The 23820-nt window shown below is 45.8% G+C and overlaps 1 protein-coding gene across 7 annotated transcripts in view; it reads right to left on the bottom strand.

Annotated features, from left to right (window-relative positions):
- Positions 1 to 23820, bottom strand: part of SERTAD2 (SERTA domain containing 2) — a 79143-nt gene that overhangs the window by 16974 nt on the left and 38349 nt on the right. For 3 of the 7 annotated variants that reach the window (XM_088053490.1, XM_014254620.2, XM_088053489.1), the window contains one exon: positions 5320 to 5477. Coding sequence is in view for 1 of the 7 variants with exons in the window: in XM_005525404.3 (XP_005525461.2) it covers positions 4124 to 4326 (203 nt within the window). In the remaining 6 variants the exon portion in view is untranslated. Of the gene's footprint in view, positions 1 to 4123; positions 4327 to 4518; positions 4822 to 5319; positions 5478 to 23820 lie in introns of those variants that run through there. The other 4 variants (XM_088053491.1, XM_005525403.3, XM_088053493.1 and 1 more) reach the window with 4 other exon arrangements.

Here is a 23820-nt window from a genome sequence, read left to right as displayed (position 1 = left end):
CTGGCACGACAGGAGCGTTTCTTAAGACTGATGTTACAGGCTACTATAAGAAATGGTTTGAAAACAGCCAATAATTGTCACATTTCCATCAAAGGTGAGCGCAGTTCAAACAGTATAAGGGTTTCTGGGGTGGGGTGGAAAATCTGGCATCAAAAAAACAGTTTTAGTTGTTACATCTGAGGAAGTATTAGGGCAAGTTTAGATCTTTCCACCACTTCAGGGCTCCTTGAAAAAGGGAACTTCTTTTTTCTGCTACTTCCATAAGCTGCCCAGTTGTCAAAATAACATTAAAAGAAAACAACCCATGTTAGAACTTTTGTCTCTGTATTCTACCATATTAAGAATTCAATTTTTATTCTAACTTCACTGGAAACAAACTGTCAGATGAAATCCAACACACCTTACTGGTGTGAAAGCAAACAGGTTTTGGCTCCTAATAATTACACAGGCTGAGACTCATGTCATTCAATGCCCCATAAAACTCAGTTCCAGAGTGATATTAAGGAGAAATTTGTCTTTAAAATCGCTGGTACTCAAAACACTGATCATGTTATACAGGCTGGGAACTTCAGACGTTCTATGGCAACATCTCTGATTTTATGTACCAAGCTGAAGAGGTGTAGTGACTTAACCAGCACAGGAGTGTACCAAACTTGGCCCCTCATTTGAAGAACAGTGGTCTGACCTCACCTAACAGAGGGCTCTGAGCAGGGTTTTAATTTCGCTGCAGCAGCCTGAATCCAGTGTCACTCTGATTTGGTGGTGGCTGCTGTCTCAACTGAGCTAGATGAGCCTCCGCCCTCAAAGAAAGGACACATGAAAACCAAAAGCTTGCTCTCTGGTGACTTGACATTTCCTTCGGCCCTTTGAAGCCTTCCCACTCCTAGTCACAGCTTAGAGCCCTTTCTGAAGGCCGATAAGGCTGCACCCAACACCCCTGGAGACTGCCCCAACTCTCCCTTGGAAATGCCCCTCGAATCACGTCTCCCCCACCCTGAAAATCCCCTTTTCGCCAGAGGAATGTCCCAGCCAGCACATCTTCACAGCTCCTCCCTGCCACTTGGCAATCAATGACACCCAGCATCTGACATGTTCACCAGGAGCCATCGGTGAGGCAAACATGGTGGCAGCACAGTTTCTGCCCTGCACAGTGACACACAGTTTAACACCCACACAGCCAAGAGACAGGGCAGGGACCCCGCTGTGACACACACGAGACTTTTTCTCCCACTAAACCTCTGCTGCCTCTCAGCCACACATTTGCTTTGGACCTCAGTTTGGGCTTCACTTCAGCACACCCAAGAGCAATGTTAGCATGGCATTTACAGGCCTTGCCTTCCTCACTCGTGTTGAACAGCCAAGCATTGTTATCTTATTTTTGTTATAGTGTTTGCATTGGTAATGCTGAACAAACCTGAAGCCTCCACTACAGCAAACACAAAAATTGACTCTGTTTATAAAAGAATAAAAGAACTAACACATGTTGAGAGTCTCTCCATTTATAGAAAACAGGCACCTCTTTGTGACAGCAGTTTCTCTGACTGATGAAAAGTTTAGAAATCAAAAGAAGTGGCAGAAAACATGCAATTATATACCCCTGAAGAAAATGAGTGCTGTGCTCAGATTGACAAATTTCATCTTCCACAAACCATTAATTAGCAAAAGATTCATCAAGACTAAAGATCTGTGCTTAGTGCCAACCTGCTTACATTGAAGCTGGACCTTGCTCTCTCCTTTGAAACACTCCTGATCTTTGGACTTGGTAACTGAAAGCTGCTATTTCTGGCACTGATTCGTGTGCATGTTAAGGAACCACTGCAACTGGAGCTGTCTCCTTGTGAGCCAGTTACACTAAAGAACTGAGTTAAAAGAAGGTGCCTCTCTTGCTACCTGGTCCTTATAAGAAATAGATCACGAGAAGACTACTTGCACTTTCAAAGTACTGCATCCTCCTTGTTTGACAGATTACACTTTAAGATGTTACATAAAAGCAAAAATAGTCACAAATACTTTGGATCACCTGTCTAGTGTTAGCACTGCCAGAGATAAACTGTGCCAGGAGTGCTTTACATCAGTGTGAAGAAAGTCAGAGTTCCTAAAAAAAATGTTTTCCCAATGAAATATTTATTGAAAAAATAAAAGCAGCTTGTGTGAATGATGGCAAAATCCTTCAAACTAGATACTGCACAAAACCTGCTGTACTTCATGGAAGCTAAAAAAATAAATTTTGAATATGAAGTTTGAGTGTTTCCTTGCTATTAGGACATTATCTCAAAGTCCTTGATGCCTCTCAGGCAGACAATCTGAGCACTTGGTATATTTATGTTATTATTTCCCCTGTGAAACTATTTCATCTTTCCCATTAAAAAGAGCAGGTGTATAAAGGAACACAATTACAACTCTTAATAAATCAGCACCTACAGATGTATTTAATGCTCTTTAAGGCTGCTTCATCTACAGACAAAACCTGAAGGACCTATGGCTATCAAGTTTCTTTTTGTTTGTTTTCAATCAACTTCAGAGAAAAAGAAATGAGCTTGACACAAAAATCAAAGCAGTGTTTTAATATGCACAAAGTCTAGCTTCGTTCCTTAGCAGTCCAATCCAGTTCCTGCAGAGAATGAGTGGGTGATTGCTGCTACCAACTTAAATGGAAGCAGGATCAGTCATGAGAGGAGGAATATTTGGAGCTGTTACACTGGATGCTGCAATACTTGCCTGAACAATGGAAGTATTCCGAAGGACATGCTCTCAGATACCTGTCCAGCAGCACAAACTCCTAATCCTCCTCCTGCCTCTACCACCACCCCTAGGTCATCATGTTAAATCAGAGCCCAAAGATACCATCCTATTATGTAAAAATGCATGTACTTTAACTTCAGCCAGAAAGGGCTACTTTCAATTTACCCTGCTAAATCAGTTGGCTAATTTCTATAGCAATCATTTTAAAGAAAACACAATTCATTTTTATAGTTTGTTTTACCATGTGAAAGCTTCCTGTGCCCTTAGATGCAAACTGAGGCGCCTCTGTCAATTTTGTATACCCTGTGAGAAGTCCATAAGGACACAGGAACCTTCACTTGTGCAGATGCATGCCTAAAATTATCTGAATTAGAAAAGGTAGAAAGCATTGTTTGAATTCACACACATAAGAAGTGTTCACTCATTTGAGCACAAGCACAAAACTGGTGTTCAGGGCAGCCAAGCCCTCTCCCACCCGTTTGAGCAATAATTCTAGAGTGGCCAAATCCAGCACCCACTGACGGCAGCGAGAGTCACCCTGATGACTGCACCAGGCAGCAGATGAAAAAGCCTGGATTTCCCTGCTCCCGAGAGCCTTGGATCTGTCTGAGCACACGCCGCCACACGCAACAGCTCTGGCGTGCTGCACTGAAGTTCGGGTAAAGAAGCTGACACGGCCCCCCTCCCCGATGGAGATAAAATGGGAAAATTCGCTTTATTTTACACCAGCAGCTGACCCACAGCTGGAAATCCGCCACCAAGGGGCCCACTGGACAGCACACAAGCCCCTCCATAGATTTCCAACTAAAGTGGCCCTGGGATTTCCAGCTTTGTTTCACAAAATGCAAGAAATTACAGCAGGTAACTGTACTCCTATTTTCATGCTTAGGAAGAACTTATTTTTCCAGATCCTGATGTGAGTAAAGCTGCCAACGCTCTAAATCAAAGTGGCACCGCAAAAGGATTTTTTTTCAAGCGTTCATCCACCCCGAAGAAAATCCTAATAAATATACGTTTTTGCCGTCGCTTCCAAAAGATGAACTACCTTACTCACAAAATCCCCCCCAGACGCCTGTCCCTCCGTGCTGGCGGTGCTCCCAAGGAAGACCCATGCGCGCTATTGCTCAGGGAAAAGACAGGCTAATCCCCTGCCCTAACACCAACCCCTGAAAAGGGCCAGGCAGCGGGGCCAGCCGGGTCCTGCCCAGCCATATGTCAGCTTTGCTACAGCGGAGTGAAAGTCTCCCCCAGGCCCTTTTAGCTCTCCCGGCACTACGGCATGCACTTTTCGGGGTTCCCCGAAGCCCTCGCTCTCGCTGGGAGAACGGAGCCAGGATGCAGCCCCGGCTCCAGGGGCTCCCCGGCGCACACGCGAACTTACCGGGGTGGCGCGGCTTTCCTGGCGTCGGAGGGAGCCCGGCTCCGGAGAGCACAACCGGCCGCACGACCGGGGCCAGCACAGCCACCTCGATAAAAAAGTATATTCCAGCTACCCGCACCTGCTTCGGCTCGGGATCCCCCCGCATCGGCGGGGGAGGGGGCGTATTTTAAGGTCAACTCCGCCGCTCTCCCTCCTCTGTTCATCTCAGCACGAATCCCTCCCTCCCCCCCCGGACGAGAGGGGGAGGATCCCCGCCCCGGGCTCCTCTGCCCGGGCACCAATTTAAAGGTAGGGATAAAACAAGCCCCGATGACTCGCAAAGCCAGAGGGGGTGGGGGACTGTCGCCGCCCCCTGCCTCCCCCCCGACGCCCCGCAGCCCCCCAGCCCCACTCACCACATGCAGCTCCACCTGAGAACTAAAGCATGGAGAGGGGGAGGTCGGAAACTCTCGCCCTAGAGCAGCTCCATATGTCGCTCCTCGCCGCGCCGCTCCGGGGAGGGGCCGGGTGGGATGCGGAGGAGGAGGAAAGGAGGAGGAGGAAAAGAGGAGGAGGAGGAGGCAGGAGCAGGCGGCGTGAGGATTTAAGCCTCAGCTCTGCCCCGGCGGCTGCGATCACGCAGCATTATACAATGGAGGAGGAGGAGAGGAAGGAGGAGAAGGAGGAGGCACCACCAGCCCCGGCTCCCAGCACTTGCCGCCAGCACTGACGACAGGGGCGGCACCGGCGAGCTCCTCACCCTCCGGCCCGCGTCAAAGCTCCGCCTCGGCCCCGGCCTTCCTCCCCCGCCCCCCCCGTCCTCCGCGGCTGCTGCTGCTCCTCCCCCACCCCCGCTCCGGCTCCCCGCGCTGCCCACGCGTGCCCCGGCCCCCGGCGGGTGGCGCGGCCCCCGCAGCCGCCGCGGCTTCCCCGGGGAGCGCCGGGCCGGCACAAAGGCGGGTGCCAGCGCGCCCCGACCGCAAATATGACAAGTATCCCTGCTATCCGGTGGCGGGGACCCGGCCGGGGCACGGGGCTCTGCCAGCCCTGCTCCCCCCTCCCCTCCTCCCCCCCTCCCCAGATTGTCCCGCTACAACCCAAAATTCTCCCCCCGCACCTCCGGTCAGCCCCCGGCCTGGCCAAGCAGAGCCGGGGCGAGGGGGCGATGTGGAGAAAGCCCGGAGCGCTGCTGGCCGCCCCCCGCCCCGGGACCTCACCTGGGAGCCGAGGGAGGCGGCGGCCCCCGTCCGTGGAATCCTCGCTGCTAATTTGGGCTGTGCAGATACCACCGAAGCACAAAAATGAGGCCAAACGGAGATGTTCGAGCGCGCGAAGACTTGGGGGAAGGAGGGAAGCGCTCGCCACCAGGCGCTATCTGGAAAGAAGATGATTATTTTAAGTCACCTCAATGACTGTGTTTCCAAAGGGGCTGTAATCCCAGCCGGCGCTGTTAAAGGCGATTCAAACACCTTATAGTTTTGGCTGTAGCCCCAGCAGGCATTTCGGATCGTTCCGGCCTTTCATGTTCCACTAAACCGGTTGTACTTCGGGACAATAAACCTTTAACACCTAATATAAAGGCGATTATTAGTCATTAATACCACAACTCGTTTAGGTATTATGCTCAAAACGTTCTGTAATGATTTGTGATCAATCAAGATGATGGTCTTGCTAGAAACTAAGTTCCATTTTCAGTTAGAAAACCGAAAAGGAAAAAAAGGATACTTCTAGAAGAAAGGTTTCCTTACCCTGGAAACTGTATCTGACAAAAATCCACAAAGGAAAAACAACACCAAGTAATTAAAATAGTGAATCTGCCAAAACAAAAGGAGACTAAGTGCTGATTTTATGGATTCTTAAAATTAGAATCGAAAAGGCCCCATCTAATTGATGTTTAAACACCATGACTAGCACTTGAGCACTCTGCTGAAATCACTAAAAAGGGAGGCAAGGGCATCAGATCCTAAAACTGACGTTTTATTTTACCGGTTTGGAGGCCTCAGCACACCTTTCCCTTTCCGCCCGTGCTATCAGCCATTCCCCTTCGAGGAGATCCAAGCTCTCTCATCCCATATGGCTGGCACAGAGTTAACCCTAAACCAATCTGCAAAGCAATTCACGGACCGTTTACTAGATTTTGACGAGTGATTCGCGAATTTCCCAGGAGCTGGCAAACATTAAAACCAGAATCTCCCTGGCTGGATACTTTCCAGCAGCAAGGCACTGAAATTTGGTTCTTCTGCCTGGGGAAACAAGTCTCTCCCTGAAATTACCAGCATCACGATAAAATCACTAAGTAAAAGGAAAAGGTTCAGTTTCTTTAGGGCCTGTGTGATACCTGTTCAGTGGGCTTCTGCCTACTCAAAGGCCACACAGAATATCTGTAATACTTGCACATTGTTGGCTGGATTGTTTGGGGGTTTTTTTTTGCATGCCAGATTCACTGAATTTCAGGGCCCCATTCCGCCCTCCTTTACACGAGATTTGTAACACAGCGGGATCTGGCCTTGCGCAATTGCGCCGTGGATGCGCCCAGCCGAGCAGCGCCCGCCTTCCGGAGCTCAAAGTCCGCAGCAGGTTTACAGTCCCCGTGCCTGGGTGTGTGCACGCTATCACCGGCACCAGAGGCAGAACCACAAACATTTGCTAAATAAGCAGCTGGGCTCCAGCCCGATATGCACAGCCCTGATCTTGCCATGTTACACTCGGCAGGAAAAAGCCTGAGCCTGTGTCATTCGAGTTTTAAATGCTTCTGACTTCGCTCGGTTGCTCCAGTTTTACACCAGCATAAGAAAAAGCTCACCGCCCCTTCTGTTTCCTACTGTAACTCTCCCGAGTCTTTCTTGGCAGGAGTTTATAGTCACGCTGTAACTCAAATTGTGCCTCTGAACACAGCTAGTACAACCTGCATGCACACTCAGAAGCACTCCCAGCTGAGCATAGGTCACGATACGAATCGATATGAATAGAGCTCCTTCCTGTGCTTCATGCACAGCACAGGCTCCGGCGCGGCGGGACGAGGTTGGGCTACACAAGGAGAGTAATCCCGCTGCCGACTGCTCCTCACATGGCCTCACACCTGATTGAGAGAGACCTTTCTGGCCAGGAAAGTCTGCTCTGCAGCTCTGGAGCGGCCTGACCAGAAGGTGTTTGCAAGACCCAAATGCAGTTTGCCCGAACACGTCAGTAAGCGTGGAGAAGCAGCCTGCAACGGAGCCACAAAATGCTGTGCTAGGAAGTGTGTCGGCAGAGCTTTCCAGAGCCTGTGGGAGCAGGAGGGGGGAAAAGCCTGAGTGTCTGCAAGGAGGAGCCACCCAAAATGCATCCCATTTCAGAACCATGCAAGCATGGGCTTCCCAGGGAGCAGTAGCACAGGTTTAGTTGTGCTGTCATAGCCTTGCCACAGGCCCTTGAGCTGCTCACATGTGAAGATGACACAGTAGAAGAGAAGGAGCCGAGCTGTGCCTTTCTGCAGCAGTACCTGACGTGGGCTGCAGGCACAGCCTGAGTGCAGCCCTGGCTTTGAGCAAGGATGGTCAAAGCCTGCCTGGTTGAGGCCCGGTCTCATGAAGATCATTCAAAAACCACCCCTGCATTGAAGATAAATAAATGAACAAGGTAATAAACGAACAAACAGAAATCAAAGATTGGGGAGGGGGAAACACTGAGCTTCATAAATCTATTAATTAGGAACACTACAGACTGCCAGGTAATCTGCCCATCAACACGCGTGCTAATTAGGAAAGAGTGGCAAAGTTTGGTGTGCTGGAATGTTGGCATCCCTTGCATTTTTCAAAAATAGAGGGAGTGAACTGCTTCCTATGCTTCTAATTGCATCCTTGGCCTTTTCCTCTCTGATTGCAGTACATATGAATACTATGATATTTCATCAGTTAATTGTTCAACACAACTTCATTTTCTCCATGGATGTCTTTGCTTTGGTGCATGCAGGAGCTGGCAGGCAAACACCCAATACTGCCCCCCAGAGCAGACAACTTTTTGCAGATAAAGACCCCCTCAGCACTGGTAACTTGGGAAAAGCTAAACAAAGGGCCTGCCTACAGCCAGAGCTGCTCGTTCCACTCGAGCAGCGCTCCTCACAGAGCAGCCAGGCTCTCCTGGGTAAGGAGAAAGCACACTGCAAGCAAAGGCACGATTAAACACTGCTCACACCTCGTGCCGTCTCCGTTCAGGCTCAGCTCTGACCTCCCAGAGTAGGGCCCTTCTTGTGCAAGGCTCAGCCACGAATAAAAACAAGTTCCTCAGTAAAAAGTTGGGGTGCTGCATTACTGCAGTCTGTACATGAGCAGAGAGGGAGCTGCACCTGGGAGCCAGGCTGCTTTCCTTGAGATTTCAATGGCTTTTTCCTCTTTTTTTTTTTTGCTGGTGCAGCTCTTGTACTCTAACAAGGCTGTCTCATGTGTCCCAAGGCACAGGAGCCAGTAAAAACCAAAGGAAGGAATGCTCCACCCCTTCTCACTCCAGCTTTAGCTCTTTTCTCCCCCCATCATTTTCTGCTTTAGTTCATATTTTTCTCCTTTAATGTTTTTGTAGCAGTAGGAGAAACACCATTCCCTAGAATGCATAATATGCTTAATTATCATTCTCAGTTAGTTCTCCAGGAAAAAAAAAAACCCTACAGGAGAAATCAGTTTAATTAATGAGTATGACCAAATGCAGCCTTAGTTCTAATGCAGTATCATATATTATATGTCCAGTTGGGCAGTTGATCTTCTTTGGGTAAAATGAACAGCGATGCAAAAAATGAGCGAGCTCATGAATCAATATTCTGAGTGCAAGTAACCCCTTTTGTATAGTTATTCTAAGCTTCCTACAGATTTTGATGACAATGTCAGTTCCCAAATACCGCTTTTGGCTTTGGTAACGCAGGATCAGGCCTGTTCAGTCTAGTAATAGGAAGCTATTGCTTGGCAGTACCAAGGGTTGTGCCACATGGTAAATTTGTTAAGTAATTAAGGAAAGAAAAAAAACAACCCTTAACTCCAGGATAGCTCTCAAATAGCCATACCAAATAAAAATCCCCAGTGTGTGTGAACAATGGGAGTAGCAAGGTTTCATCTGAAAGTAAGATTTGGTGATTTAGATGCTTTTTAGAAGGGCTACTCTTCACATACTAAATTATTAAGGAAATATTATGGAACAGGATTATCAGGAAAGAAAAAAAAAGGCAGTGTGCATTAGCTGGCTTAGTCAGAGGAGGTTTTGCTGCATTCCTCATGCACGGAGATGACTCCCTTCCTCTGTAATTCCCTGTGCACTCCCAGTTCTCTGGAGACTGTTGGTGTGCATCATCCTTGCTCCAGCTGAAAGACTGTCCTCTGACAGAGGTTCAGGCTGCCTATCATTGCTGTATATATCCTCACATCTTTCTGCCTTTTTATAAAAATCTGTGTTCCTTTCCAAATCCCATTCAGGCTGCATCCCCTGCAAGATGTGCTTCATTCCTGGCCCAGGCCAGACTGTTCACACTGGCACTGCCTGTACGGCACACAGGTTCCTAAAACAGCCTCCCCTTCCCAATCCTGCTTCTTGTGACACAGTGAATTGTACTCGGCACTGAGCTGAGTTTTAAACAATTTCAGGCTGCTTTTCTTTCCCTTTCAATGCTCACTCTGCAGCCTCTATCAAAAGCACAAGTCATTCTTTTCGGGAACACTTGGTTACTTTTTTGAAGAGAGGCTATGCTGATGTCCTGATATTCATCTCATACCATGGCCAGTGGATCAAGAGGGGAAAAAAAATCTGCAGATAAAACCAAAGCCTGTTTTAGAGCTGAGGAGGGAATACTTCTAATCAAGAAAAACCACAGAAACGGTGGTGAAAAATAGAGAGATGTCCAGTCTTCAGGCCTAATTAACCACTGGTGTAAACAGATGTCGCTGCAATCAAGCCAGAAGACTTCAGGCCACCCACCAGTCTTGTGCACAAACCCAACACGAGCCTGAAAATCTTAACAACGTGGGGCTGTCAAACATGCAAGCCACACACATCTCAGCACAAAGCTTGCCACCACGTCCCCAGTGCTGAGGGACCACCTGCTCCTTGTTCACCAGGGGAGAGCAGCTCCACTGCTCTGGCTTACCCTGAGCATTGCACAGGCTACAACCCTTTCCCTGAAGCAAAGCTACTCCTACAAAGCTCTCTGTGGAGCCACACATTTCTGGAGCACAGATGCCTCCCCCCCACTTTTCCAAAGCACTCTTGAAACCTGAAGGAGGCCTGGGTGCATAGGCAGGTTGGAATATGTTTAGCACTGCTCAACCCTGCTCAGATGCCAAATGCTTGATAGACCAAAATAGGGCCACCAGTGGGGTGACCAGAGGCTTTTAGAAGAGGATCTTCCTGCTCAGATTTGTTGCATTAAAGCATTATACAACAGTTACAATGAGTTTGAGGCTGGGAGGGCACAATCAAAAGGGTGTTGTGGCTACAGTGCTGATGTAGAATGTTACATAGCATTTCAATATGTTATGCAGGACTTAAACCATGTCACTGGAATTAAACGTGTTTGTGCTCAGATGCATTACCAGAAAAAAAATAAAAACCAAAACCCAAGCCCACAACAAGCTATTTAAATCCTTATTTATATGAAAACATGAGTTAATACATAGACATCCAAATGAATGCACTCACCTATAGCTGCTTCTCCTGGCTGGAATACAAGCTGCAAAGCACATTAATGCTCCTACGAAGATTTAGGGGCCTGGGCCCTATTGTTTAAAACTACCTTCTACAGCTTCCTAGAACCTCTAGATTCAAAGAATGCTTACCAAGATAGAGGCATATTCAAAGTAATTCAAATTTGCAATGATAAATCCTTTCTCTGACTGTCCCAGGTGCAAAATTCTTTACACATGATGTTTATCTGTACTCCTTTTAGACAAAGGTTTCTGAGGGTCTAATTTTAAGTAAACAGTGAGTGACCTACACCACTTCTTTAAAAAAAAAAAAAGCAAAAAGCCAAAACCAAGAAACCCCAATAAAACAGAAGTTGAATCTGTAGGGCCAAATTCAGAAGAGGAAGAAAAAAAAAAAAAAAGAGCTGGCAGAAAACCTAGCACAAGAACATCAAATGTAGCAGCATTAACTCCCACTGCCATTCTGTTCCTCTACAAATAATTGAAGATCATATAGAACTGAACTCATTGAGTCAGTGCAGTGAATGCACAAATCTTTCTCTTTTAACCCTTCACACCTTCACAAAATGTGTAACTTCTTAGATTTTGTGCAAAGAGGCTATTAAAAAAAAAAAAAAAAAAGACGGAATGAGTACATCAGATGCTTTTAGTGACTATGCCTGTGGTAATGATTCATTTTGTCTTTCTACATTCCCTAGTGCTAGCACGGCTAAGAGTCAGCAGAAGCTCATACTGTATATGCAGGTAAACAAACTGTGGGTGATGTCTGCATTTCTTAACTCTACCTAAAACCACCCCGTAACCATCAGAAATGCATTTTATCTTTCTGAAGAAAAAGGGAACTGCACAAATTTATTTAGGTTCTACTCTAGCCTTTTTTTTATGTTCTTTCACTTTAAAAGAAGCTGCTCGTTTATAGTGACCATTAGCCAAAGGCTAAAAGAGGTTTACACCTAATTAGTATTCCCAAGCAAGGATGAAACACTAAATCACTGCAAACCCACCCAGCATTTAGGTCCTACCAACAGGACAAAGAAAAAAGGTGGAAATCCACCATTTATCATCAGAGTCCCCTTCCTTTCACGCCTCTTAATGGTCTCTTTCTTCTTCCCACTGGCTCTGAGGTGCTAATGTCCTTGAAATGTGGCAAGGGTCTAGAACAGGGGAGGGGCAACTCTCCTGCCTGGTCACACCCATATGACATAGATTGTGTGAGAATTTCCAGGGGTGCAAAAGAAAATAGTAGGAAAAAGAAATAAAAGAAATTAAAAAGATGTCCTGAGCAGGGAGGTAGGGAATAAGGTGTTGCAAGTGGCATACGGCTCCCTAAAGCCTATGGTGGTTTTCTGTGACCGCCATAAACAGGTTGCTCAAACGGTAATAATTGTCCCCTTTTATTTTTATTTTAGCCTTGGTGAGGGGGCAAAACAGAGACACAATTGGAGTACAGAGGGGAACAAATCAAGGGAAAGGAGCAGACCCAAGAAACAAGGAAGGAAGAGCTGCATTCCCATTGATGGTGCTGCTACCAAGTCCAGGGTCTTCCCTTGTTAGACCACTGGACAGCAGGCAGGAGAAGAAAATAACACGAGGTGTATCACCGAGGCTTTCCCTGCTTCTTCTCCCAGCGACAAAGTTTCCCCACACCCGTGGGATGGGCAGAAGGCTCCCAAATCCCTCTCTCACAGAGATCGGCTTTCCTACAGAGGTTAAACTTTACAAACCAGTTTCTATCGGATTCATTTGTAGAAGGGAAGGTGCCAAGCACTGAGCCATAGCTGCTGTCTGCAGAGTGAAGTACCTGCCCACCCAGAGCAGCCAGCCCCAGGTAGAGCAGAGAGGCACTTTAGCAAGAGCCGGGCAGAAAGAGGCACCCTCTGCCAGAGGCTCACAGCAAGGGACCGACCAAGCCAAGGAGGGATGGCTGTCCATCTGCTATCACTCGTGCCCCAGTGCATTTTCTAATCATCCACACGCAGGAGACGTTCCTGGTGTGTTTCCTGCTAAGCAAAAAAGTCATAATAAACCCCAGTTACTTTGCTTGCTTACTTACTACCTACAGTAGATTTAACCTTCACGTTAAATGTTTTTCTTTTTTCCTCTCAATCTGCTCTTCTGCTAATTTTATTGTACTTTTGCTGGATGTTCAGCCCCTGCCACAAGAGCAAAAGAAGTTAGGCAGATGTCAAAGTGTTGATAATTTGACTCAGCAGACATACCCAAATACTATTGCCAAGCAGGTCAGCATACAGAAACTTTTTTTTGCTGGCAGTGCTTTTCAAAGGAAACTCTTCCTTCTCTGAGCAGCTGGGAAAGTGCAAGTGCCTGCTCCTTACTTGATTTGTGGGGTTCATAGAAAGACCTGCCCCCAATAACATCTGTGCATTACTCCTGCCAGCAAAAAGGGACGCCTGGCATTTGATGGGTTTGTTTCTGTTTTAAAACCAGAACAACCTAAACCAAATCACCTCTGTTAGAGAAACATTGTCATCCATGAGATATTCAGGTGAAAGACCTCAGCCTCCTAAGATCTTTTTGCTAGCTGCTGCAGCTGATGTGGGCACAATAATGAGAAGGAAATGCACTTGTTGTTTTGAACTTCACTTTCTTTCATTTAGCAAAGATTCCCCTTAAATAAATGGAAGTGAGGAGATCTTGGAATAAGCCTTAGCAAGTTTTAATCACACTTTTTCTTCTTGCAATCGAGCCGTCATTCAGTAGCTAGGTGGTTCTAAATAAAGAACTCTAGTCAACAACAGGAAATAACTCCCACAGAAAAAAAAGGGCAGAATACAAACTCGCAGCAACTCTCGTACATAGCTCACAACGGCCTTTTGTTCCATGCGCATTAAGTCCAAAATCTTTACTTTTCAGAACATGTTCTTACTCCAAGTAATTAAAACTTATTTTTAACTTGTTGCAAGTACAGATCCCTTCCTTGCCTTCCTCCCAAAAACATCATGTTAAGAGTCAGAAAATTACAAACTATTCCCATTTTCCCTCTTTCATTTAGTAAGTATGGACATTATAGGAATGCCACATGATGACCAGGATTTTAAAATCTACCGATGGTGGGGATTTTATCTTCTCCCCCCCACTTTTTTTTTTGTCAAGCGGAGGTGCACGGTTGTGTTCTCAGCTGCAGTTAACATCCTTCACAATGTTCAAAAACCACTGCATGTTCAGAAAGTACAAAGCACCTGGCCTGTGGGAGGGGGATAGAGGAGAAACCACACATCTCTAGACACTTATTAAAAACTCTGGCTAGTGTCTACAATAATCAGCTTTTAAATTATACAACACATCACACATAACGGGCCAATGACTGAGCACAGGCACCAAGCACAACATCGAAAAATGCACAACCAAAATCCCTTAAAGAATACACTGGTTGATTCCATCTGGCTTTGAAAAAGTGTGGTTTTAGTGTGCCAAGGGGGGAATTTTAAGATGGCTGCTGCTTGTTGGCTGCTATGGACAGGTCTCTGCAGGAGGTGGGAGAGCTTCTTTAGGAACGTTGCTATCACTTGTGGCAAGTATCTTCTGGAACACACAGATATAGCAGATTTTAGTGGCCAGCTGATTCCAGCATCTCTCCATCAAATCACCTGACATGGCTCTGTCACACTGCAACTGAAGTGCAAAAACAATTTCCATTCTAGAAATAGAATGAATTCTAGAAATAGAATAGAATTGAATTATACAGCTGCAAGAACCAGGGTTACAGTTCCAGGCTGGATTTTTGTCTCTGGAATATGTGCACTGGCTCAGTGTGCATGTGTGTGTACTGTGTGATCGTGTGCACATGCAGCCATCAAAAGTTTACACAAAGAGCAAATCACATTTGCTTCCTAATGCACAATAAACACACAGGCTAAAGCAACTCCACATTCAAATCTAGCCCCAAATGGGTGGTTGTGTTTTGAAGTCCTCAACAGTGGGTTCAAACCTAATCTTGCAATTATAGCCTTTTCTTGTTTAGAAAATAGATGTCACTGCTGACAAATTCAGACTCCTTCTGAACCTTCAGAAAGGAATAAAAATTAACAAGGTAAAGTATCCCAGAGCAGCTGTCCCACTGTTTCCCAGCTCTCACCCATGAGGTTAAATACTACAGCGATTTCACTGGGACCAGCACACTTTAAAAGATGTAGTCTCTGTCTTTTTCTCTCTCTCGCTGAATGATATTTCTGCCCACATGCACTGACACATACCGTGTCTAACAAGGCTGTGATTCATTTTCAGTTCTAGTCATGCTCACAAGTGATGCAGTGCACTAGCTGTGCCTTCAGGATCTGCGTAATTTAGCTTCATTTTCTCTGCCCCCACCCTGCATTAAGTGAAGTTCCAACAAAGCCAAGTCATCACCCACCAACTCCCCCTCCCACCTGCTTGGGGGATGTGTACAGCAGGAATCTGAATAATAATAATAATAAAATTAAATTAGTTTTTTTAGAAAGAGAGAGGAGGGGATGAGAGCTTGAGAAATATCATGAATTGTTAGAAAGCTTTCTAACAGTGAATAATGTGAGTGAATAATGATAATGGGATGTATACTACCAGATCACTGAAGCAGCTGTATCAGTCCTGAATCATCTCCCCATACACGTTAAAAGCAGCACTGTGTCTTGCATTGTGAATATCCTGCAAGTTCATGCTAAAAAGTGATTGACAGTAAACCTGAATCCCTGATTTATTAAGGCAGGCATCTCCTCAGCCTCTCCCATGGTAGCCTCGTGGTGACCATTCGCTGGTCCCCTGCCCCTTGCAGTCACTTGGACCAGACGCGAATGTCAACGGGAGCCGTCAGCACGTCCCAACTGCAAACCTCCTGCACTCAGTGGCCACCATCCATCACGAATTACACACGGTGGTTTTGTGATACAAATTACAAGCTGCTTCTGAGCTAAACTCCATGTATTTGAGGCATGAGGCCAAGCTTGAACAAAGTGAAAGACAGGCTTTTTATTTGATAAATCTCATTATCTCGCTGGCATTCAAAATTCATCTCAGACACAGAAATGCATCACAAAGTAGTTCTCTAGTTACTTGGAAGAGCCAAAATGCTTTAACATGTAAGTTAAAAGGTGTTTACACACCCACCACACTAACATTTCTAGCTCTCCTCCACCTTCAACCTGGAACTATGTTTTGATGGAACAGAAAACTTGATTTTCTAAAGAAAAACAAGTAAATCACATTTTTTCAGCAAAGATCTCTAGACAAAAGTGAGTCACTGAAGACTCCTTCAAGCAGATCTTAGTGATCTGCATGACTTCCTTAATCCCTGGCCAATGACACAGGATAAAAGGATTTAGCACCAAAAGCTAGAAGGCACTTCAGCACTACAGGTGTAATACTGAGATGGTCCTTGTCAACACAGATTTACAATTAACTAAATGAACACGTATCACCTTTCTTCCTTTACATCTATGTGGTGGGAGCTTTGTGTAGGTCAGGCAGAGCCTTCCACGCTAAGCAGCCTTTCCTATTGCTGACCCCCTCCATCCATGACCAACGTGAGCATGCCAGAGTCAAGATTAAATTCCCTACTCGCTGTAGAGATCCATCTCCCTCTGTTCCTCACTCCCCAAATGCTGACTCAGTTTGACCGTGCAGCTCACCAGTCCACTTGCTGGCACATCCCACTTCAGGTCCTGAGAAAGAATCCAAGAGGGCACAGAATTTTGGGCTACCAAAGGCTTGTCCAAGCCTCATGGTTGGGAGAGATAGATTTCGTCTCTCTGCCTTCCCATCAACATCCTCTTTTCTGCCAGGACGAGCCTGGGCTGATCAGGAGCTGAAGAAATACATTTCCTCATAGTAATTTGTTCCTGATCCATTCTCCACCTCAGAAGCCCAGCTACACCAAAGGAATGAAGGAGTGACAGCCAGAGAAGGGCTGATCTACATTTCTGATATGTAACACACATGACAATGAAGGAACCAGGTCATCCCATGAGGCTGGAATCATGAAGGGCTCTGGGAGCTCTGAAACATTTGGAGGATGATTCCTGGGGCTGGATACTCGTTGGGAGTAACGGGTCAGGCAAGGAAAGGAGCGGACTGTCATTTCAGCAGAAGGGCTACTGCCTCATTTTGCAAATTGAAGAAATGAAGCACAGGGAAACTACGGCCTGGCTTATTGTGGAAATGAAAGTCAACGCCATGTGTTTTGATTTCCTGAGCTCTTCACACAAGTCCAGCCTTCCTCATCCACGAAGTCATGCTGTAAACATCCTCAGGGCAGGGCCTACACCTCTCATTTGCTTTATGTTTGTGGCTTCCAATCTTCCACAGTTTGCAGATCCCTTCACGCTTTCCAATAGGGCTGTGCACTTAAACCTGCTGACGACAGGCTTGGCTTCCCTGGCTTTCCTGCACATCTTGCACGTAGCTCGTGGATCTTCGTGAGTCTGTTCTCTGTGGCCCTCTGCAGATTCCTAGACCCCTCTCTTCCTACCAATCCCTACACACCACAAGAGCCAGAAGCAGGCATTTTCAAAGTGGCCCTAACTTCATCTAGCTGCCCTAATTTGAGACAAAAGCACAGAGCTTCCCTGTCATTTCAGCATTTCCCATCTCAAGGTATGGGAGCTGTTGATCTCCCACATGAAAATGCATTATGCTGTCAGCCCAGCCTAAGGGCTGTTATTTAATTTACTTGAGGAGGTAAGTGAAAGCCCCTTCATGCAAATGCTTACAATGTGATCTGGAAAACAGCAGGCGTAATTAGATAAAATGGCAGCAAAGCCCACCAGGGAAATAATGTTAATTCATGAGGATTTTCCTCTCTACCTCCCTCTCAGCAAGGTTTGAAGCCAAGGAGGGGAAGAAAAAAAATAAAAGAAAAAACCAGAATGCTCCTCAATGATCTATCAAGTAGGAAAACAGGACAGCAACCAGTGGGGTCATCTAGAAGATGCCTCTGCATCTTCTGCACCCCTAGCAGGACTGGCAGCTCATGCTCCTAAGTGATGCAGCACTGAAAGCAAAAATTGCTCTGTCACTCTCATAAATTAATCTGAGTAGAGACATAACGAGCCATCACCCCTAAATTTCACATCATCTCCTGACCAAGGCCTAGCCAGGCCACGGAGATTTGTCACATGGGAACATCACTGCAGCCCCCTGCCCCCACTAACAATAACAGAACTCTTTTGCAAGTCTTGAAAGAAGATCTGGCATTTCCAACCCACTCATGAATTCTTTCCCTCAAAAATATCCAGGAAAGGGTTCTGACCAAATTGTCACAGCATTGGTGGTAGAGGGGACCATGAGGACACCCCGATGCCAGCGCATGTGACACTGATCCAATGGAGAGAAGCTCTCCCAGTGACATCAGGAAACCACAGCTCTGTGTTTCTGCTGCTGCTGCCTTCTCCCTCCCACCTCGAAGCCAGCCAGGAAAGCCACCTCCTGATTGCTGACCTGCCACTACCAAAATGGATTCCAATTAGCCAACTCACTCACGGCTATTAGGAAAGAGAGACATTTTTTGTTGTTGAGTAATTACTCCTCATGAAATGGCTTACATCCCTAGTTGATTAGGTCACAACACACTGTGAACAAATTGATGTAACAGAGATATCTTTAACCTGATAAATTAAGGCATACTTTCTCAATATAGAAAGCTTAATTGAAGTTATGCATGGGGTATTTACCAAAGGCATCTAGAAACAGAATTGTAAGATGCACAAACAAACAATGGTTGAGATCCAAATACAGCAGCCCATACACATCCAACTGGCATTTTTATTGGTGGGGGGGAAAGCCAGTTTTTCTGCTTAATGTGAAGATAGTAAACGACTCAAAGTAAACAGAGTAGCTTGACATGAGCAGTTAAGTAAAGGCAAAATTCAGGTAGCACATGTGAAAGAAAAGAGATTTTGTTTGTTTGCTTCCTTACATACCTTCCCCCATCTATGAGAGGAGAAAACCTTTTTTTTATTATTTCTAGTCACAAATTTACTTGCTGAAGCAATTAGAGATACACAAAATATATAGAAAGCCTGAATAACTACATAGTAAATGTGCCACAGCAAGGGTTCCCAAAATACAGCCCATGAAGTACCTCCAGAAGAATCTTGAAGTCTGCCTGGGTTGTATTGCAAATAAGTTTGATTATATTTTCTCTCCCTTCCTAATCCTTCCAAGTCCTAATCTTTAGTGTTCCTTCACAAATAAAACTTCATCTGCCTGGAGAACAGCAGCCCATCCACCACTTCTATCAAGTCACCCATTGCAGTACACTGGTTTATTTAAAACCAAACCAAATTGCCCAAACCCGTAAATACCAACTGCTTCCTGAATTTGGGACTTGCCCATCTATTAAAAAGGAAGCCGTTCACTTTACAGACCGTGGCCTTAATCTTTCAAGCAGTTTCACCCGTGCTTAGCAGGAGCATGCGAGCACTTCGGTCCAATGTAAGCATTTGCTGAAGTGAGGCCAATGTTTCCTGTTGTAGTTAAAAGCACATTATACAGCGAGGATGGAAAAATATGTCTGCGACACAAAATCAACCCTTCTCTTCCCATTTCAGGAGAAGGGGGTCGGGAAAGCACTCCCAATGTAAATGTATGTGACAAGGGCCTGGGTAGAGTGAGTGCCATGAACAGCTTTATACTGTGCTGGCTTTCTAAGTCGGGAAACCAACTGGGTGTCATTTAATCTCCCAGATTAAAATCACTTAGCGAATATTGTATTGTTTCAGTGCTCTCGCTGTCAGAGCAGCATTGGGGGCCTCGCCGGCGCTCTGCTGCTCGCTAACTCACCACTAATGAAACCTCGCGCGGGAGCAGCTGCCGGAATCTGTGTCAAACTGCATCTGGCACCCATCTATCTTCCAGCCATCTAAATTCACCTCTGAAATCATACAAAAGCAGCCGCAGAGCTCCCTGCAGCCACTCCAACACACCAGGCTTTGTCTCATCAAGCCTGTTAAGCAATTTAAAGCAATTTATTTTTTTAATTTGCCTTGTGTTTTACAGCAGCAGCTTTCACAGAAGCAGTGAAGAAGTTAAGAAAAAAACTGGGGGGGGGGGAAAGGAAAAAGGTGCACCCTTTTCTTTATTTTTTTTTTCCTTTTTTTTAAAAGAAAAAAAATAAAAAAGTCTGTCAAGCTCTCAGTAGACTATCATTAAACCAGTTTTGGCTGAAACTGTATGTTTAGGGGTTTTCCAATGGAGACACTCTGGTGCCTGCAACATTCAGACAGGGAGGGGAAGCTTCTATACAATTGTTGAATTGTTGTCATGGCTATTAAATATGCTGTAGCACAAATACCCAACAGAGCTGAAGGTTTGTCGTGTATTGGCTCTGGAGAGGTATCAAAAATACTGGTATTAACTAGCAGATAAGTGAGTTATACAAACACCAAATAAAAGATTCAGTCTAAAGTTTTAAAAGGTTTATTAACTTCATTCCAAACCTTTCCCCCCACCTCCTCCCAACTGGGGCTTACAGTACTCTGTAAATTAAAAATATTTTACATTTACTGTAGCAGCAATTTAACTGAGTCTCCTCTAATGTTTGGGGTAAAACTGTCTCTTCTCTCTGCATTTTCTGCAGAGGACAGGAGTTTTGCTCCAGAGTCTCGTTAGGCTCATGAGTGGCAGTTTGAGAGAGTGGCACAGTAAAGCCACGACTTGCTGACTAAAACAGGTCAATGAAAAACAGGCTAGTGACTGAAACTGAAACTTCTCATTTCTCTCAAGAAAAGGGTGTATTGTCAAGATAGAGTCTAGCATGTCTATTAAGCAACTTTCAGCTGTGCTCAGCACAGCAGCACCGCAAGCTCCCCAGCACGAGAGGAGGGGACGCGGCCCCTGGCACAGGCCCTGCCGCACACCAGAGCCCAGCCAGCTGCCGGGAAGGAGCATTAAAGAACACGGAGTGCAGAGGGCAGGGGATGTGCTGGGCTCCCCTCCCAGGCTGAAGTTGTCCATCCAGCCAAACAGGTCATGATGCAGGTCTCAGTGACACCCAGCCATACAGCATGGAGGACTCTAGGTGAGTGTGCCAGGCCTTCCGTAAAGGCAGCGGTGGGTGAGTATGGGAGGCGTTTCCTAGACTGAACGCAGCAAACTGTGGACGGAGCAGGAGAATCAGGATCTGTCAATCCATCTAATTAAGGAGCATTTTCCCCACGCAGATTCATACACATCTCTCCAGGCTATAGGGCCCTCATTTCTTGCCTCAGCCCAAAACAGACTGACTGTATTTTGCATTTCTATGGCAATTTGTTCTCAGCATTTCTCAGGAAGAAGCACAATGTACATGTCCTATGAAAATGATCACATGCTTGTAGATACCTCTGTCTCTGCTGCTAATTCCATTGTGCCCATCCACTGTGCAGCTAACCTTTTACAGCAACTGAAAGAATCTGAAAAAAAATGGAAGCATGCTCCTTTTCTGTGAGCTTCCCAAAGTAACCACTGTGACAAGAAATCGCATTTTTGAGCAAAGGATACTAGTCCAACTGCAGACATTGCTGCTCCTCTACCCACGAACTGAAAAGGAGAGTTTGATATACCCTGCATAGGGTCACTTTAAAGGGATGTCCAAAATGGAATCACCATTGCTAAGAGGCTGAGCGATTATCCTGGGCAGACCCCTCCAGCCCTCAGCTGAGCTTAACAGCAGGACTGACAACAGCCCCAGGATTGTGGCCACCAGGAAAAGCCACAGAGATCGACAATTCATTTTTTACAGGCCAATGGGTTGACCTCTGGGCAGCAGTGGAACAAGTCAGCATAAAGGTGACAAAGCTCTGTATACCATTATAAATCATCCAAACCAACCAGCAGAAAATCTGTGTGCTGATCATGTTAGCTTATACCTCTCCTCTTTATTTTTTCCCCTGTGTAAACAGCGTCCTCTCCCCCATCAGCTCCCAAGGCCCATCTGGAGGAATCATGAGGGGCGTTCTCACATCCTGCTCCCTGAAGAAGCCGGTCCTGCTCGCCGAGCACTCACCAACGTCACGCCAAGCGATGACGCAAGCCATGACTACTGTCCAGGTGGTGGGGTGTGACCTATTTCTGGGCTACAGGGGTTTGGTTTGGGAGGAATGTGCAATGTCTGGTGATGGAGGTGGGAAGAGGAGAAAATTGTTGTAAGAAAGTCAGGAATTGATCATATTCTACGTCTTGGCTCCGTGTTTTCAGAGGGAAGTAAGAGGCCAAAACAAAAGCAGTGCCCCAGCCTCAGGATCTTAACATCAATCTGTAGTGGAATTAAGAAGGAGAAAGCATCCCCACGTAGGAAGCAGAAATTTTTCCTGCTTACAGAGCTAACATGTTCCCCAAATCTGGTTTCCTTAATAGTATATGGCATCAAAAGGAGAAATACTTTAAAGACACAAAGACATTTCACGCCTCCCCTGCCTTCCAACAAGCACATTCATTCAAAAACAACCTGTGCAGCATCACTACCAGGTGTCTCAAGTTTTATGCATGAATAAGCTGTCCTGCAACTGGCACAAATGTTCATTTACCAAGTGAAGTATTTCTTCAACCATTCAACTCTGACACGATATATGCAACCAAATGAGCTCCGTAGCAACAGGGTAAATTTTCACAGCTAATTTTCCCTCTTGCAGGGTTTTCTTTGGCATTGGGCTGAAGCATCATTGGTCTGCTTGTCACTTGATGATTTTGCCATATTTTAGAGTAGCTATGCTGACCAAAAAGGACACCAGCACTGTCCTACACAAACAAACAGTATTTCAAAATTTACAGCACTGCCCTCAAGTTGCAGTCCAGAGGGCATCCCACTAAGGTTGTGAAGAAAAGGGAATCAAATGCACTTGATTTGCACAATGCACAGCACTCCTTTAATTAATGGAGACTCTCAGTAGGCCTGTACCTACTTTTCTGAAATCTTTGGGGCTTTCCAACCCTCCCACAACCCCTTCATCCATAGGGAATTCTCCACAGCTACCTGTGCTAGCATTTTGTCTTGTGTATACAAACCCGATTGAGCTGTGGTGGGTTTGTATTATGTGGCATGTGCACATTGCCTATCCAGAAAACAAAAAAAACTCTCCAAAATACCCCATTCCCTCTATTGATTATGAAAAACTCCACAGTTCCAATTTCCAGGAACTCCTAAAAGAGCAGGTAAGCCTTGGTGCCTACATCCCTTAAATACAATTTGAGGGGAATTATTGTTTCAATAATAAAGGGAAGCTTTTTTTTTTCATGGGGGAAACCAGAAAACCAAATAGAGCTTCTTTATATCAGGTGCTGTGTTCATGTAATGAGTTTTTCTGTGGTGTAACAGTTTTCAAAACAGGGCAGCCAAGAATTGCTTTTTCCAGTTATCTATAAATCAGGGTTGGAGAGAAAAGAAACAGTTCCAGAGTGTGGTATGCATCAGTCTGAGCAATCACTCCAGCGAGTCATGCAGGTAAACAGCTACACAGCATCAATTAGCAACACAAAAAAAAGGGGCCATCAACAAACCAGAGTACAAGAAAAAAAAAGCTTACAACTTTGCCAACTGGCCACTTATCTGTTTGAAGACAGGGGAAAGGGAGCTACCTCAATTTGTAGGGGTCACCAGAAGAAGGCACAGATATCAGAGCATGGAGCATTACAGACAGAGCAAAGGGGGAAGCCTCCTGAATGGAGAGGAAAATAAGAGCTAGAAACTAGGCAGGGGGCTTGCAGGCAAATATGAGTTAAAACAGTTATTTTTATATATATATACACACACACACAGCTGCAAACTGGCACAGAAAAAGCTCCAAAGCAAGGAGGTGGGGAGGGAAAGGCAATGGCAAGAGAGGGATCTAGACCTGATTATGGCAGAAAACAATTTGGGTGCTTTTTTTTTTTCCCCCTGCATTCATCTGGATAAAAATAATGACTGAAGTGTGAGTCCAAGAGGCCAAGGATGGGAAAATTTACCACACCAGAAGCAAAAGATGACCCAGTTAGGACAAGAGGTTTATGCAGAAGAAAATCAAGAGGCATGAAGGAAGCCTGGAAACTTGTGTAGAAAAGATAGCAGCAGGATTTAGCAACCATAAGGAACAGGAAGGGGGATGGGTA

Source organism: Pseudopodoces humilis, chromosome 3 (genome assembly GCF_049639895.1).
Source record: "Pseudopodoces humilis isolate 2021_Gansu_Grassland_sample_001 chromosome 3, ASM4963989v1, whole genome shotgun sequence".
Taxonomy (NCBI): Eukaryota; Metazoa; Chordata; class Aves; order Passeriformes; family Paridae; genus Pseudopodoces; species Pseudopodoces humilis.
The sequence above is the reverse complement of the archived record's forward strand: the minus strand, read 5'-3'. Positions and strand labels throughout refer to the sequence as shown.